The sequence below is a fragment of the Protopterus annectens genome, chromosome 9.part0 (assembly GCF_019279795.1).
Source record: "Protopterus annectens isolate FY-2018-M chromosome 9.part0, PAN1.0, whole genome shotgun sequence".
In the NCBI taxonomy this organism is placed as follows: domain Eukaryota; kingdom Metazoa; phylum Chordata; order Ceratodontiformes; family Protopteridae; genus Protopterus; species Protopterus annectens.
In genome coordinates this window covers 87,954,874-87,972,730 of record NC_056743.1, presented here as the reverse complement: position 1 = coordinate 87,972,730, position 17,857 = coordinate 87,954,874, and the positions used below count along the sequence as shown (strand labels likewise).

Genomic DNA, 17,857 nt, shown 5'->3' with positions numbered 1-17,857 from the left:
GCGGTTCGTGTGACAGAGCAGTATGCAGAGGACAGGAAGAAATGGAAACAGATATCCGCTGTGGCAACCCCTAACGGGAACAGCCAAATGAGAAGGAGGCGGCTTTGTGTTTTGTGTTGTAAGGCGAATGGACTTTGAGTTTGTGGGTTGAGTGGAGGGTTTGGTGAGATTGATGTTAGGGATGGTTCCGGGGTTTGGGTGGATGTCACCAGCTAGTAAGAGAGAGATGTGCTGGAGTAGAAGAGTGAGGCAGTGTGTTGGGCAAGGGTAGCTTGGGTTGTGTGAGAATAGTGATTTTCTGGTATCGCACTTGAGGGGAGTACAGGGGTGTTGGGTTGGGAGCAGTTTTGGTTTGAAAAAATAGATTGGGTTAGAGGTAAAGAGTTCATGTGAGATGGATGAGTAGAATGGAAAGTGAGATTGATGGTAAGATGTAGTGGAGTGTGTGTGAGTTATAACAAGGGTTGGGAAAAAGTGTGAGATGGGTAAGAGAAGAGAGAAAGAGACTAGTAGGGCAAATGGGGTTATAGGGGGATCTGTTATGTAGAGCATTGTAGGAGGATGGATGTTTGGGGTGATGTAGATCTCCAGGTGGGTGGGGGTTTGGCTTAACTGTATCGTTAAGTCTATAACAGAGATCTCATTTATTTCCGTACTGTTCGAGCTACTAGGTACTGGGTTCGGATTACTACTTTGTTGGCGTTACACACAATACCCTTTCTTCGTGATTGGAGAGGTGTTTGGTGGGAAGAGGCAGGGGATGTGTAAACGTATAGGTAGTGGGGGCGGGTGAGATTTGGGGGAAGGGTACGGTAGTAGAGTGAGCACAAAGGGCGAACGGAGTGGGTTACACCTTTTGGGAGGAGCAGCAGTCGCCTAACTGAAAACAATCAGTGAAAAGGTTGGCAACTGCAAAAATAGGGCAGCCTATCATTTTGGTTTGAATGTTACATTTGTTTATTATTTATGCACCAACAGGGAGTTCCAGTTCACTGAGAAGTACTAATTAAAAAAGAATGGAATATGGTATGATTGAGTACACTACTGGGGATTCCTATGAAGCAAGGGCAGAAAAGCGAAGTCAAAAGATGGTCCCTTTCTACATTAGTTTTTTTTTTATTTCAGTATACAAGTACAATCATAAGTACAAATGGTACTTACAGTTGTGCACACTACTGAGGGATGCCCGTGGGACAGACTGAGTGTAGTCAGGCAGAGGTTTTTAGTATTTAAAGATGGAGCTGCAGCTCAGGGGAGAAACAAGTAAACTCTCAAGAGGAAGTGGGAGGGAAATGGACAGGATTGACAGGGCTGGGAAGCTTACAATAAGATTGTTAGGAGACTGAGAGAAAGGGGGGAGGGCTAAGAGCCAGGGCTTGGAGAAAGCTGTGAGAAAACAGGTTTGATAGGGCTAGGAAACTTGCACTAGAAATATGATAGCAGAACAAGAAAGGGGGGCTATGGACCAGGACTTGGAGAAAGCTGTGAGAACAATCAACCAGCTAGCCCAGGTCAGTACCTAAAGGTAGTAGAACCACCAGCTAGTAATCCAACACAGGAATTTTATTGTAAAAGATTGTAATGAATTGATTAATTGTATTTTTTAATTGTTTAATTGAAGGATGTATTTAGGCAGGTTATTCATTGCTAATGTTATACTCCTTGAAGGCTTGTGGAGCCGAGACGACAGTGTGTGTGTGTTTACAGTAAAATTCCTGTGTTGGATTACTAGCTGGTGGTTCTACTTTCGTGCTTTAACTTTTATGGTATTGTCAATACCTAAAGGTGTCTGTTTATCTGTGTGAATTCAAAAGCAGATGTAGTAGACTATCAGAGAAGTAGAATATAAAATAAATGTAAAGCTTTGGGAAACTGTATACATTTGTTACAATAAACGGGAGAATAAAATATAAGAATATAAAAGAAATTGATATACAAGATCAAATATAAGAATATAAAAATGCAAAGCTTTGGAAAAATGTATATATTTGTGGCAGTAAATGGGAGGAAAAAGGGGGGAGGGTCCAGTAGTGTGCACAGCAGAAGAATCTGTAGGAGTATCACAGAGAGAAGATTATAATAGACCTACACTGCTCACTCTGTTGATAAAGTAGAACTTGCAGTGGCTTTTACTGGTTTGTACAGGGTTTTTCTGTCTGTGTTCTTGTATACAGGCAGTTGCTTCAGGTTTTTTTTTTTCCAGACTATATCCTAGATAATTCTGCAAAAATCTTTACAGCTGAACTGAATAAGGACAACTGTGCAGATGTGTTTATACTCTTCTACCTTCCTACATCTTAACCCTATTCAAGAAAAACTTAAATCCACTAAAAGAAATGGAGAGTCTGCAGTACACCAAGTCCATGGATAAGTGATGCAAACAGCTTAAGAATCTCAAAAAAATAAATCCGGAACACTGAAAATCTGAGCCCTTCAACTGGAGCATTTGTTTCTTTGGGCCAAGTCTTAACAGGATACATCAATGAAGTTATTTTTGTAACTTTGGATGCGAGTTCATTATTTACGGTCATTCCTAATGAAGAAGGAGTAGAGGATTTAAAGTGTTTTTTGTTTGTTGAAACTTATTGTATCCCTGTCAAAAAAGAAAAAAAAAAAACAAAGAAAAATATTCTTGTTTTCCTGCCTTTTCTAAGCTAGTCTAGTTCAGTTTTCAGGCTGTGCTGAATTCAGGACTGTGGTATAGGTTCCTGTGTTGCCCATATCCTTACTTGGATAGAAGGAAGTTTCTCTGTTCACCAGTGAGAGTGAGGAGCTTTGAGCAGCCTATCTGTCCCTGGAGGAGTGGTCACAGTCCAGCAACTTGTAGTGTATTGGCCATTTTGGGCTAATTCCTAGCTCTTTCATCTCCCTGCTTTAAAACCCACATTAGCGCTTGTATTTTACTCAGCCAAACTCCTCGTGGTGTCCTGCAGAGTACTGCAAGCAGCAGAGCGACAAAAGTGACTTTTCACCAGATATAAGTGTTTTTTTCTCTGCATTTTCTCTTGCGACTGCTAGACTCGCCGAAAAGCGATTTCTGGCATTTCTGAACTGTTTTCTGCATACTAAAACTTTTTTTTCTGTTTTTTGCTGTTAGCACGCAAGTCATTTTTCTACTGTTTTAACTGTTGTAGGCTACACACTAAAGTGCGCTAGCCTGATAGAAGCATTTAAAGTGTTTTTTTGTTGAAACTTACTGTATCCCTGTCAAAAAAACAAACAAAAAAAATATTCTGGTTTCCCGCCTTTTCTAAGCTAGTCTAGTCCAGTTTTCAGGCTCTGCTGAATTCAGGACTGTGGTATAGGCTCCTGTGTTGCCCATATCCTTACTTGGGTAGGAGGAAGTTTCTCTGTTCACCAGTGAGAGTGAGGAGCTTTGAGCAGCCTATCTGTCCCTGGTGGAGTGGTCACAGCCCAGCAACTTGTAGTTTATTGGCCGTTTTGGGCTAATTCCTAGCTCTTTCATCTCCCTGCCTTAAAACCCGCATTAGTGCGGTTTTGCGCAGCGCCGGCTAGCTAGGGTTAAACTATTCCAGGCTCCACGAAGTCTGCTCTTCAATTTTTCCCTTAGAAGTAGTCAAACTCTGAAACAAAGCACTCAAACTTCCTTGTTACAGCCCAGCACTTTACTCCAAGCTCTCAGTAAGCACTAATAAACTCTAACACAGCATCTCCCCCTTTACCATACAAAAGTTCAAGGATCCCTATATCGTCCCTACCAGGAAATTAGTAAACAGTTCAGTTATCCATACAGGTATGTCCAAAGGGCAGTTTCAGGTATACTTTCCAGTCCAGCTGGTGAATTTGGTAATCTTGAGGCAGTGTTACAATTGCTTCATGTACACGGACAACCCTCTCCTCCTTCCAACAAACACAAATGTATGTGAGAGATGCAACTATACAGCCAAACTGGAGGCCAAGCTCTCTCAACCCAAGGCTGGAACAGCCAGTCAGGAGGAGAAGGGAAACACTTGCACCACATTTCCAGTCTCACATAAAACAGTCATACATACACCAGCAAACAACACACACAAATACTCAAAAACATGCTCGGAGGCTCTAAATAAAAACCTGCTAAAGCAGCCGAGAACTCCAAAGCAGACATCCAAGCAACCTCCACCCTCAAACAAAAACCTTTTATCACATACTTCACAAAGATAGTGTGCCAAGCAACGACAGCCCATAAGGCAAAACAACACACCCAATACACTAGTAATAGGTGACTCCATAGTCAGGCACACTGATGTCCCACTCACTAGACTGAACAAGGAGAAGGTTACTGTGAGCTGCCTGTCTGGTGCAAGGATCTGCCACATAACACAAGCACTCGGGTCACTCCAAAGCAAGTACAAATATGACTGTCATTGTACATGGTGGCGTGAACGACCTGAGACGTACCTCCCTGGACTGCATGAAAAGAGACCTAGAGGAGCTCTCTGATCATGTAGCCCAGGCCGGTATGACCATGACCCTGAGTAGCATCTTGCCCTCACCAAGAATGATGCCACAATACGAGGAAAAGATTATCAGTTTTAACAATTGGCTAAGCTATTGGTGTCATTCAAAGGGGATCCAGTGCCTGTCAGCCTGGGATGACATGCTCGACAAGCCACGCTGCTTCACCAGAGATGGCTTGCACCTGTCGCTCTTAGGCTTTCGAATACTGGCCAAGGCTCTTGCCACCCCCATGGTGCCTTTTTTAGGCAAGGCTGAAAGGATAGACCCGCCTCCATAAAAACACAAGAAACCAAAAACTGAGGATAATGCTACTCAATGCCAGAAGTCTAAACCTCAAAATGCACGTACTCGAGGTACTCCTTAGCATAGAGCAAATCGATATCTGTGCAGTAACAGAAACCTGGTTCTAAGCTTTAGAGAGCACCCCAGCACTACCAGGCGACAACTCGTATCATAACTTTCAGCCCCAGAACCTGGACCAAATTAGAAAAGGAGGGGGGGGCGTATCCATTTTCATAAAGGATACCCACACCTCCAGGTTAGTAGCACAACACGGGGCCTCAGAGACCATCCATGTGCAACTAACAGTGGGCAAGGCTGCTTTTCAGATCGTAGCCTGCTACAGACCAACTACCTTGTCTCAGGACCCCCACTTAGCATTCCTGAGAACACTGTAAAATATAAAGGTCCTACCAAACACCATGATATTGGGAGATTTCAACTACCCGGACATTGACTGGGAAAAGTACTCTAGTACAAACTCCTTTGCCCAATGCTTCCTAGAGTTTATAAACTCTAACGCCCTGGAACAGCTGGTCACCGCGCCCACTAGAGCTGACAACATACTGAACCTGATCATCACCAACATGGGCTATCAGTGTTCCACACTGGAGGTAAACCCCTCGCTGGTGAGATCAGATCACAAACTAATCACACTGGACATCCACATCCCGACCCTACCCCCAGTCAAGAAACCACTGTGAAAAACTTTTCAAAAGCAAACTTCACACTTCTCAAGACCGAGGTGGAAAGTTTCAAAGCCCCCTTGCTAAAAGATAATGCTACCCAAACTGCAGAATCCTTTACAAGTGCATTCTATGAGCATCTACAGGGATGCATGGATCGAGCCATCCCAAGAAACACCAAGACTCACTCCTCCAAAAAGAGGAAACCAGTCTGGTGATCCCCGACCATAAATAAGTTATACAACAGAAGGAGGAAACTACTACATGATGGAGCAAAATCCCAAAAAGGAAAGGCATCATTGATCAATATTAGCAAGAAACTACGATCCCTCATAAATTCAACCAAGGCCAGTTTTGAAAGAAAAATTGCCAAAGACTCTAAAGATAACCACAAAGCCTTCTTTAGCTATGTCAAAAACTTGGGTGGCAACTCTCAGATATGCTCTGAGCTAGTGCAAAATGGCAAAAAATATACTGAACCAATTGACATTGCCAACATCCTGGCTGAAAAGTTCAGTGCAAACTTCACCCTCTCCCCACCCCCAAAAGGGCCCGTGTCCATCCCAGAAGAATGCAGAGCCCCAGACATCATGGACATGCAAGTAAAAACAGCCCTCTCCAAAGCTAAGAACACAGCATCAATGGGACCGGATGGTGTCCCAGGCTGCATCTTACACAAGCTCCAAAAGGAACTAAACCCTCACCTAAATTCACTATTTAGTCTCAGCCTTACCACAGGCTATGTACCCAAAGAATGGCATACAGCAACAGTCATCCCACTCCACAAAGGGGGTTCTACAACAGAACCTGGGAACTATCGCCCTATAAGCCTGACTAGCCTGATCTGCAAAGCTATGGAGTGAATCATCATGGAACTCATAAACAGAAACATTGGGAACCTCCAGACACTGGACCCTACCCAATTCAGCTTTGTTAAAGGCAGATCCTGCCTCCTAAAGCTAGTTGACTTCTTTGAAACAGTTGCCAAGACCATAGATGAAGGGAAGGTAGTCCACACAGCCTACCTGGATCTCGCTGAGGCCTTTGACACCATTCCCCACTCTGGCATCATAGACAAGCTCACCAGCTTGAACATTAACCCCTATGTCACGAGATGGGTGGCCCACTGGCTCACGGATAGAACACACATGGTCAGAGTTTCGGGTGCCATGTCCGACTCTAAATCACTTACAAGTGGCATCCCACAGGGCTTGGTCCTGGGACCCCTCCTGTTCGGTATATACTTCTCTGGGGTACAGGCAAGCACGGGAGGACTATGGCTCACCAAGTTCGCGGATGACTGCAAACTGGGGGCCATAATCAGCTCTCCGGCTGACAGACATCCTCCAGAAGGGTCTTACAGAGACAGATACCTGGTGTCAGAGCCATGGCCTCAAGCTGAATGCCAAAAAATGCATAGTCATCCCCTTTTGAAAAAACAGTGCCCACGAATTACCACATAGGTGGTAATCCACTAGGTACCGAAAATGTAATTAGGGACCTGGGGACTCAGGTAGATAGCAACCTCTCCTTTGATAATCATATTGACAAAGTGGTTAGAAATTCTTTCTATGTAGCCCACCTAATCACAAAGGGGTTCACCTCTAGATCAAGAGATGTCATTGTGCCCCTCTACTCATCACTCATTAGGCCCATAGTAGAGTACAATGCCCCATTTGGTATGTACCTTACTCGACACCTGCAACAGCTGGAAAGACCAGAGAAGTACCTCACCAAGAGGATCATGGGCCTCAAAGAGATGCCCTATGTAGCTCGACTAAAGAAACTCCAGCTATACTCTGTTGCTTATGCGCCTGCTCAGCGGTGATCTCTGCCTGATGTATAAGGCCATGTCCAACCCAGAATTAATGGACATGCTCCACCTCAAGAAAACCAAATCTCTTAGAGCCACACGCTCTAGTGAATTAAACCTCAGCATAACAATAAACAGGTCATGCTGGAGAGAGAGTCTTGTCCCAGATACTTCCCTCGCTCTGGAATAAATCCCAGTCTATATAAGGCAGAGCCCCCTCGCTGAGACTCTTCAAGAGGAATCTTGATGAGTGGATGGGAAATCGTAAGTTTACCCCTGGGATCGCTTCGGTGGCCCTGCTAGACAGAGGCCCAGAAAACTAATTTAAAAGGGAGGCGAAAGCCAACACATTCTAGCTAGGCTTGTAAATGCCCTTGGGCAGATAGCCTAGTACCTGCCTATGAACCTATGTTAGAAACTTTCTAAATAAAGTGAGTTTTCTATTATCAAAGTGAATATGATTTGTGCATTACTTGATTAGAGAACAATGTTTTTCTATTTGAGAATGAATTCTTCCTTCAGAAAGTAGGAGTTGCTATGGGCACAGCGTGTGCTTACACGTACGCCAACATTGTGCTGGCCCAATGGATGAAGGAGATGGTATTTGTCTCTGACTTGTTCAAGCAACACATTACGTTTTACAAGCGTTTTGTGGATGACATCTTTTTTACTTGGCATGGGAATGAGCAAGATTTAGATAGTTTTGTGCAACATCCTTGAATACTACATCTTGCCTCTCTTTCTCACTTAAATTTTCAAAAGAAAAGCTGGACTTTCTGGATGTTCTTGTTAGTAAGAGTATATTAGGAGATGTATCTACTAAAATGTGCAGGAAAGATTGTAGGAAGAATAACATTCTCCATCAGTCCAGCATGCATCCCAGGCATATCAAAAATGTAGTCAAGAATCAAGTGCTACGCTGTAGGAGACTTCACACTGATAGGGCTGACTACACTGCTGCGGTCCAGGGCCTTGCATCAGATCTCCTAGATAGAGAGGATACAAGAAGTTTGACATAGTGCAATAGAGGAGGTTAATTCCTCCGATATCTGTAAAACCAAGCCCTATTTTCCTGATAGTTGTCAAGTTGAAGTACAAAGTGCAGGAAGGAAAGTAAATCAACCTGTGAATAGGTTGCGTGTGACTTTTTCTAACAATGTCAATGTAGTATGTGATATTGTTAAAAAGAATTGGCCTATTTTGTTGACTGATGCAAGTATTAGCCAGGTACTGGGAACTAATCCGAGCTTTAGCTTCAAGAATAATGAAACTTGAAACAAAGGTTGTTACAAGCACCATAATATATGTGAGAGGTGTAACTCGCAGCGTAGAGGTACCCACCCCTGTAGAACTTGTAAAGCTTGTGCTTATATATGGTCTGCTTGGATGGTCAGACTTCCACTAAATGATAAGCATATAGAGTTTTCTTTTTATGCTGATTGTTCCACAAGAAACATTGTTTATTTAGCAAAGTGTAATTTATGTAGTGCATTTTACATAGGCGAGACTAATCACATGTTAAAAGAAAGAATTTTGGAACATCTCAATGGCATACGTAACAGCAAATGCACGAATGCACTAGCTAAGCATGTAATAGATCATGATACACAGCATCATTTAAAATTTTTAGTTTTGCAGAAAATGAATGTCAGTTTGCATGAAGGGGACATTAAAAATGAGACAGAATATGTTGAATTAAGATGAATTGTGGATTTCAAGGCATATTTTCCACCTGGCCTAAATAGTGCTTTGTCTTTAAAACCTCTTTTGAAGAAAAGAGGTTTACCACATTAATTAACTGTTTACGATGCATTACTAAGCCTTGTTTTTATTGGTCAGTGCTTGTATTTAAATCCAGGATTATTAGTTTGTATTTAGGTCTGAAGAAGAGGGTTACCTCGAAAGCGCTTACCTTTTTGTTATTTTTATTAGTGTTTTTATCTCCAGCCGAAGTGTCTCTATTTATACAGAACTGAAATTACTTGCCTCACTCATGTCAGAGCCAGCAGAAAACCTCAGCAGTCCCCCTCCAGTCAGCAGCCTACTGTTTACTAACCCCTTTCATATTACATTGTCACTTCCACTACAGGAAATTTTAAAATAACCACCAATGTTAAGTTGTCTATCTCGCCTTCATTCTTGCTGATCGGCTCCGACTCGACCATCTTCAAAAGCTCGAGAGCTGCTTACTGGCTCGAGGCCCACCTATATCCCATGATGCCTGGTGCTAGATACCCAGATCTTGTTTGCCTTTCTGCTGCGAGGTTGCTTTTGCTGGCTCAGGTCATATTTTTCGATTTTATTGTTAGCTTATATAAAAATTTTCTATTGTAGTTAGTGTTTTAGAATAGTTATAGTAGTTCTAGTAATTTAGTCTCCTTTCCCTTGGAAACTCGTTTTTTTGTTAGAGAGTTTTCCCCTCCCCCCTCTCCCTTTTGTTTTCTTCAAGGTAGCCGTTTTTAGTTAGAGGCTAATCCTTGTTCTTCAATATTTATATAGTAGTTTTTTTATTAGAAATTGTTGTATATCAGTAGGTTTATTTACTATTTTCTTAGATATATAGTGTGTGTGTGTGTGTGCTGTTAGGGTGTGGTAACTTATGCTGAGTGCGTGTGTTTTACTGGTTACCTACTTCCCTTCTGTTGCTTTTTTTTCTGCGATTGATATTTCCTTTTACAGGAATGTCTAAAGATACGAAAGTATCTGGGTTCAAGGAGTGTGACTCATGCTGTCAGAAGATGTCACTGACAGATGGTCACACTTCTTGTGTCTACTGTTTGGGCGCCCTACACCTGCAGGACTCTTGTTCGGTGTGCCATGCCTTTAGTCCAAGAGTCCTGCAGGAGCATAGGAATAAGCTAATCCTTAGGGGTTTGCTCAAACCTGAAGGGTCACCAGCTGAGGCCCAGCCAGTGAAACCCTCTAAGCCAACGAAGCCGTCTGCTCCTAGTTCGGAGCCATCATCGGGTGTAGCGTCTGCTTCAACTTCGGTTCCAGCTGGAACCAAAGTACCTGTCTCCCAGTCAGCCCTGACTCTGGTGTCAGAACCGTCAGGGAGCCGAAATTGCTCTAGATCTCCATCCCTACAGTCAATACACTCTGCTCCGGGGTCGCCTCTGTTACAGTCGGAGCGAAGTCACCAATCCCACTCTTCTCAGTCTTCTAGAGTATCTGACCATGATGTGGAGAGAGTGGTGAGCAGGCTTCTAAAATTGCAGGCCCTGGCTAAAATGTTATCCAGCCCCCCCTCATCAGGGTTCGGCTCTGCCCGTCTCTGCAGTAGTTCCTGCTTCGACTCACCCCTTGAGTTTGGAGCCGGAGATTGTTGGGGTTCGGATCGTTGAACTGTCGGCGCCGATACCTACCCTTTCGGTTCCATCGTCTGCTCCGATCACTTCCATGGTGCCGTCCTTGGAGGGATCTGGGCACCCGGGACTCCCTCGTTGGCTCCAAGGGGGCGAGTGGCATCGGACCCTTGTCCGACCCCATTCTCCCTCTGAGCTTCGGCGCAGGTGAGTTCGGCTCCTACATCGGCTTCGGAGCCGTCTCTCTCAGTGCCGGGAAGGATTCCGGTCTCGCCGGAGCCTTCTCCGCTATCGGGAAGGGGTGCCTTCGAGGTCATGAGGAGTGTGCTGGCCTCTGAGTCAGCTCCACGATCAGCCTCATCGGCTCCTCCCCCCATGGTGCCTGCATCTGCCCCTCTTCCAGACCCCAAGCGTGGGGAACAAGTGCTCCAGGGCACCCCATTGGGTGTATCTTCCTCTTCCGAGGCCTCCCCTGATCATTCAGAGGAGCCCCCTCGAAAGAGGAAATGCAAGAGGAAGCATGTTGACTCCCCTGAGTCTGTCCCTTCCGATACCGACTAGAGGATTCAGAAGGGTCCCCGAGATCCCCCTCTGAAGATGTCTCTTTCTCAGACTTCCTTGAGATACTTAGGCAGAGGGAGAACTGGACTACCCTTAACCCTTCCGAGGATGAGTCTGTATTCCTGGATGTGTTTGGTTCCCGACCCTCCACCTCCTGGGTGTCTCCGCCTTTTGATCCACTGATGTCGGTGGTGGCTCGGAAGGCATGGTCAGCCCCAGACACGGTGGAACCAACCCCCCCCGAAGACCCACAAAATTTATTACTGCACCACAGGACAAGCAATTTCTGACAGAGGGTGTTCCCGTTGATGCCATGGTAGTAGCAGCAGCCACAAAAAAGGAGTTGGCTGAAACTTTTGTCTGTCCATCCCCCTAATAAGGAATCTAGGACGATGGACAGATATGGGAAGCGGATGTTTTCCTCAGCGACCTTCTCCATGAGGTCGCTGAACTACTTGTGCCACTTTACCTGCCTTCAAAGGGATCTCCTTAAAGAGCTAGGATATGTCCTTCAAGATCCATCAGATGCGGGGGCCCAGGCTAAGGTTGCCTCAGAGCTGGCGACTCTTAATTCGGTAGTAAACTCCTCCATGTGGCTCACTCTTATGCAGCCAATGGTGCGAGTAGGGCTGCAGGCACAGGTGTGGCCTTGAGGAGGCATGTTTGGATGCGGTTATGTAACTTTGTGGAACCCTTCAGGGCATCTTTCACCAACACCCCCTTTGATGGTTCTGCTCTTTTTGGACCACAGGTGAAGGATACCCTTACCAGGTGTGAGCAGGAAGGCAAGACTCTTTCTGCTGTGGGAGTCCGTTTTTCCACTCCTTCTAGACCGTATCCCAAAGGTCAGAAGAGTGGGAAGATGTGGTTCCGGAAACCCCAGGGAGCCGTGCCTGACACACGTGGTGAGTTCCCCTCCAGGGGCGGAGGAGGGAACAAAAATAGACGCCCCCCTCGGGGCAGAGGGGGTCCGCAAAATCAGGGCAACAGAGAATCTTTCCCTGGCAAGCCCTTCCAGCATCCCTGAGGTGCTGCCCGGCTGTCCACCTTTGGAGGCAGTCTGGGGAAGATCATCACTGTATCCAAAAGCCTGGCAAAGTATAACACAAGACAAATGGGTACTGTCTATCGTATCCGAAGGCTACAAAAATCCCCTTCTTTTGCACCCCCTACATTCCCAACAAATCCCTTCCAGATGTTCCACCCAATCTAAGGGGATCAAGCAGTTCAAGAAATATCAAAACTGCTAAGAAAGAGCCATCCAGCCAGTCCCAGCAGACCAGCAAGGATCCGGAATTTACTCAAGGTTCTTTTTGGTACCAAAAAAGACAGGGGACTGGAGACCCATTCTGGATCTCAGCAGACTAAACCGGTCTTTTCAAAGAACGAAGTTCCGGATGGTCATGCTACAGTCCATTTTACCCTTTCTGGGTCAGGACAATTGGATGTGCTCCATAGATCTTCAGGATGTGTACTACCATATCAAAATGGACAGACGCTCCAGAAGATTCCTCCGCTTCCGGCTGGGAGCTAGTCATTATCAGTTCAGAACTCTGCCCTTTGGTCTCACCACAGCCCCCAGGGTGTTCACCAAATGTTTGGCAGTAGTTACCGCTCATCTGAGATGGCAAGGATTCCAGGTGTTTCCATATCTAGATGACTGGCTCCTTATTGCTACCACCAGACATCACCTGCTGCGAGCCAGAGACTACACCATCCAAACTTGTTCCAAACTAGGTATTACAATAAATTTCGAAAAGTCTGCATCGTCGCCTTGTCAATCTATTACCTTTATAGGCGCAAACTTAAATACAAAGGACATGTCAGCGAGACTTCCATTAGACAGAGTGTTAGACATTCGCCGACATGTGCAGGTCTTATTAGGATGCAAAAACATTCAGGCCAGAGTCGCCCTAAAAACCTTGTGTCTCATGGCAGCAGCTATCGTACTAGTCCCCCTTGCTTGTTTTCATATGAGGATTCTTCAGTGGATGCTGTTCACCCAATGGTCTTTCCAGCAACTTCCAATGTCTCGCATAATAATGATCACACAGACCTGCAAAAACCAACTTGCTTGGTGGATGGTTTCCCCATCAGTACCCCAGGGCAGGCCATTTGCTCTTCCTCCTCCAGTGGCTACGGTGACCACGGATGCCTCCCTGATTGGGTGTGGGGGGGGGGGTATTTTCAGGGCAGAACAGTCCAAGGCACCTGGCAACCTCACGAGTACCATCTGCATATCAGTGTCTTGAGGGCCATGCTTTTGGCGTTGCAAGCTCTTCAGAACTCTCTTCCCACCGGGACCATTGCAATTCAAACAGACAATATGTCGGTAGTGTGGTACATCAACAAGCATGGCGGAACCAGGTCCCCTACCCCTTATGTCGAGAAGCACTCAGACTCTGGCAGTGGGCAATCTTTTCCCAACGGTTTCTGATAGCAGCGCACATCCCTGGGAAGTCCAGCGTTATAGCGGACAGGCTGAGCAGAGCAATTCTCATGCCTCACGAGAGGTCTCTCAATCAGACAGTGGCGGACCAAATCTTCCGCAAATGGGGTCAGCCTTGCGACCTTTTTGCCACCCCCATCAACAGCAAGTGCAACAATTTCTTCTCTCTCCTCTCTCTTCCTGGACACTCCCCCAGAGACGCTGTAGTTCACGATTGGCCTTGGGGACGACTTTATGCCTTCCCTCCATTTCCCCTGATTCCCAAACTAATACAGAAAGTTACCACATTGGGATGCAAGATGATCCTCATTGCCCCTTACTGGCCTCGACAAATTTGGTTCCCGTTCCTGCATCATCACCTTCTGGAGCAACCCTGGACCCAGTTCCAGACCTCCTGATCCATCAGTCGGGCAGGCTGCACCAATCCCTTCAATCTCTCCAGCTCACTGCTTGGTTGCTCCCCTTCCGACCTTAGCCAGGTTTCCAAACATCTCCCACTCGGTGCGTGAAATCATCTTATCTTTGCATAAGTCTACCACTAGAAAGACTTATGCTAGTAAATGGAAACATTTCTCTTTCTGGGCAGAGGCTAGAAATATAGATCCCTTTTCAGCCCCTGTGCACCATATTTTGGATTTTTTAGCGGAACGTTTTCATGCTGGATCTTCTTCTGCCACGATTAGAGTTCAGTTAGCTGCAATTTCAAACTTTCATACAGGCCTATCAGATACTAGTATTATGTCCCATAAGCTTTGTAAAGCTTTTCTCAAAGGGACTACTTTACTCAGGGCCCCAGTGAGAGATCCCCCGCCTCCGTGGGATCTAAATTTGATTTTAGCTTCCCTGATATTGCCCACCCCCCCCCCCCCCCTTTGAACCTGCAGCTTCTTGTTCTTTGAAGTTTCTTTCTTGGAAAACCCTTCTTCTGGTTGCAATTAATTCAGCCAGAAGAGTTTCTGAACTTCAGGCTCTTTGTGTTCGCCCTCCTTATCTAGTTTTCCACATTGACAGTTTTCTCTCGGGTCTAATCCTTCCTTCCTTCCAAAGGTTTCTTCTGAGAATAGTTTGAATCAGTCTATTGATCTAACTGTGTTTTTTCCAAATTGTTCCAACAAGGTGGAGTACAAATTGCATCAGTTGGATGTTCATATTCAGTTACGTTTTTACTTGCATAGAACTAAGCAAATCAGAAAATCAGACCAGCTGTTCCTGTCCTATGCTGAGGGTAAACAAGGTCTACCAGTGTCGAAAGTAACTTTATCTAGGTGGTTGACGTCTATTATTACATTGATATATCAGCTAAGGAATAAAGAGCTTCCTGCTAAACCAATAGGTCACTCCACTAGAGCTCTAGCTACTTCAGTGGCTTTTCAGGCAAGATTGCCAATGGAAACTATTTGTGCGACAGCTACATGGGCCAATCCTCATACCTTCATTTCACATTATAAGCTGGACATGGCCTCCAGGAGCAGAGCTGATTTTGGTTCCACTGTTCTGAAGAGTCTGTTCCAATGAGCCACCCAGGTTTGAGGTGCTTGGGACGCTGTCCCAACCAGCAAGAATGAAGGCGAGATAGACAACTTAACATTAAGAAGTTATGTACCTACCATAACGTTCCATGTTAGTTGTCTTCTTCTCGCCTTCTTTCTTGCGTCCCATCCTCCATCCCCCTATCCTAGTAGACTGAGAAGAGTTCCTTATGTTTTTTTTTCACTGGCTGAGTCTTCTCTGTCTATTCCTTTCTGACTAGTAGTCTCTCCAGTAGGATTTATGCATTCTAGGATAGGATTCCTGTATTATTATGTCTGCGGTTAGACTTACCAAACAAGATCTGGGTATCTAGGTCCATGCATCATGTGATATAGGGGGGCCTCGAGCCAGTAAGCAGCTCTCGAGCTTTTGATGATGTCCGAGTCGGAACGGAGGATCGGCTCCGAACCCAACCAGCAAGAAAGAAGGCAAGAAGAAGACACTAGCATGAACGTTATGGTAGGTACATAACTTTTTATTTCACTTCAAGGTCACGAGCAATACAGAAGTTCAAAAACCTCTAAAAAAAAAAAAAAAAAAAAAATTGACTTCACCTTTTATCCTTTCTTCCATAGCATTCATCCCAGTATCTTAAACAAAATACTCAGTAATCCCCTTTGTGTTTTTTTTTTTTTTTTTTTTTTCTTCTCCCACCAACTTAATCCTCACCACCAAATGTACTGTTCCATAGCTTTAAACATGCTGTTGTTCTTCCCCTAGCTAAAGTCTCTCTTCCTTCCTCGGCTGGTATGCTCCAACAAATTTCAAACCTCTGTCCCTTGCAAAAATATTGGAAGAAAATGTTTGACTATATCCTTGCGTACATTACAAAATATATTAATGCTAGACAGCATGGGTTTCGTCAAAGTTACAGCATGAACACAGCCATTGACTTGCTTGCTGACCAGTACTTCTCCAGTATGGAGCAAAGCAAAATAACCGGAGCTATTTTCCTAGATGTTAGGACAGTTGGCACTGTTGATCATTCCCAAAAAAACTTTATGAAACTGCCATCTCTTCAGTGATTTAAAAAGTTGTCTGTAATCATATTGTCACATTCCTAGGACCAGTAAAACGTATGCCTCTGGCACTGCCTTCAAACCTGTTCCACAAGGGTCTGTAGTTGGTCCCGTCTTCCTCTCCCTTTTCATCAAAGATCTTCTATAAATGATTCTTTGACCCGCCACATACCAACTGTTGTCCATATACAGATGACATTGACATCTCAAGAGGCCATAAAAATGTAATCACACTATGAAATGAGCTCAGGATGCTGCTCAGAAAAGCTCCATAACGTTATTTGGAACTCATCATAAACTTCAACACATACAAAATGTCAGTATTACAGAAACATTTAATCCCCTATTTGAAGGCGCAAAAGTATCTAGTCCTCCTATTCAGCCAGCATCCCACTTTTCACAATTGTATAGAAACCATAAAAACAAAATGCAAGCCCAAGTAAAATTTCATACAGACTATCCAGTCAGCTGATAGTGGAAGCCAGATGTTCCATAGCCATTAATGTCCTACTTCCCAGTTTAACTGTGGACTGCCAATCATACCCCCAGCTCTTCAGAACATGTCTGCTACAATCCGCAGAAAATCAGCTACTTAGATTCTGTCATCATGCAAACAGAGCACCATTGTCCCACCCTAAGTAAAGGTAAATAGCTACCTGTAAGTGTAAGGGCTATTAACACATTCATGTTTGAATGTTTATGCAAAGTGCTATCCCCTAATTCTAACCCATCTGAACATCAAATGCTCCCCTGCTCCTTGCCTAACTGTAACTCGCGCCAACTGCTTTGGCTTCCCTTTACCCTCACTGCCTGTGAATGATCAGTGATCCTTTTCCAAACCTGCCCCCGCCTGGTGAAACTCCTTGCCCAATGATATCAAAATGTTCAAGAAGCCTCTCCACACTCATCTCGTCAGTGAAAACAAATGGAACTGTTTCAGAGATGCAGGTTAATTCTCATTAGTAACATCCATTATCTCCACTTTATACTTTTGAACCAGTGATACTGACGTCACCTTAGTGTTACTAAGGCAAAGAAAACTGTGGGAAGGGGGACAGAAAAGCAATGTAGATATTTATATTTTGTATGTGCACACACACACACACACACTTGCACTCTGTTTTTCTCTAATGTATGAACATCTCAAATGCCTTGCTGCTTCTCCAAGTGCCATCAACATTTCAACTTCGTTTCTGCTGTGACCACTTATTTCCTTCCTTACTTTCTTGTGTACTTGCAAGTGCACTTTTTTGTAAAATATAGCTGTTCTCTTGCGTATTTTGTGTGCATGTACATTCTGTAGGACACTGTAAATCTTTTGTATGCATCTATGCTGTGACCATATGGACATCATATTTCATGCATTTGTTTTAATTTGTACTTGCCTTTTGGCCTGGGTCATGGTTGAAAAGGGTCTTTGAACCAACCCAGTTAGATGTAAAATATAATTATCACAAGTACGTCTGTAAAATGAAGACTGCTTTGGGTAAAATAGAGTGCTTATATTTTAAGGAAAGAGCAAGATGTATACATATTTTTAACAGTAAAATGAAGTGCAGCAGCCTGGTCTTTGTCTTAATCCATCCTGTTCTGTATTGCATTGGATAATATGAGGCAGTAAAAGTCCAAACCTCATTTAAACTATTTTGTAGTACATTGCTAGTGTTGCATCTGTGCAGTATGCATTTAAGTTTACTGACACCACCACCAGGTATGTACAAACACATTTTCAGCATATTTGCATTAAATTATACCAC

At 44.4% G+C, this 17,857-nt stretch overlaps 1 protein-coding gene across 1 annotated transcript in view; it reads left to right on the top strand.

Annotated features, from left to right (window-relative positions):
* Positions 1–407: 407 nt before the first annotated feature.
* The window catches only part of BCL2L12 (BCL2 like 12), a 96,489-nt gene continuing 79,039 nt past the window's right edge, over positions 408–17,857 (top strand). Inside the window, exon 1 of the mRNA XM_044082077.1 lies at positions 408–426. Coding sequence (XP_043938012.1) covers positions 408–426 — 19 coding nt within the window. The remainder of the gene's footprint in view (positions 427–17,857) is intronic.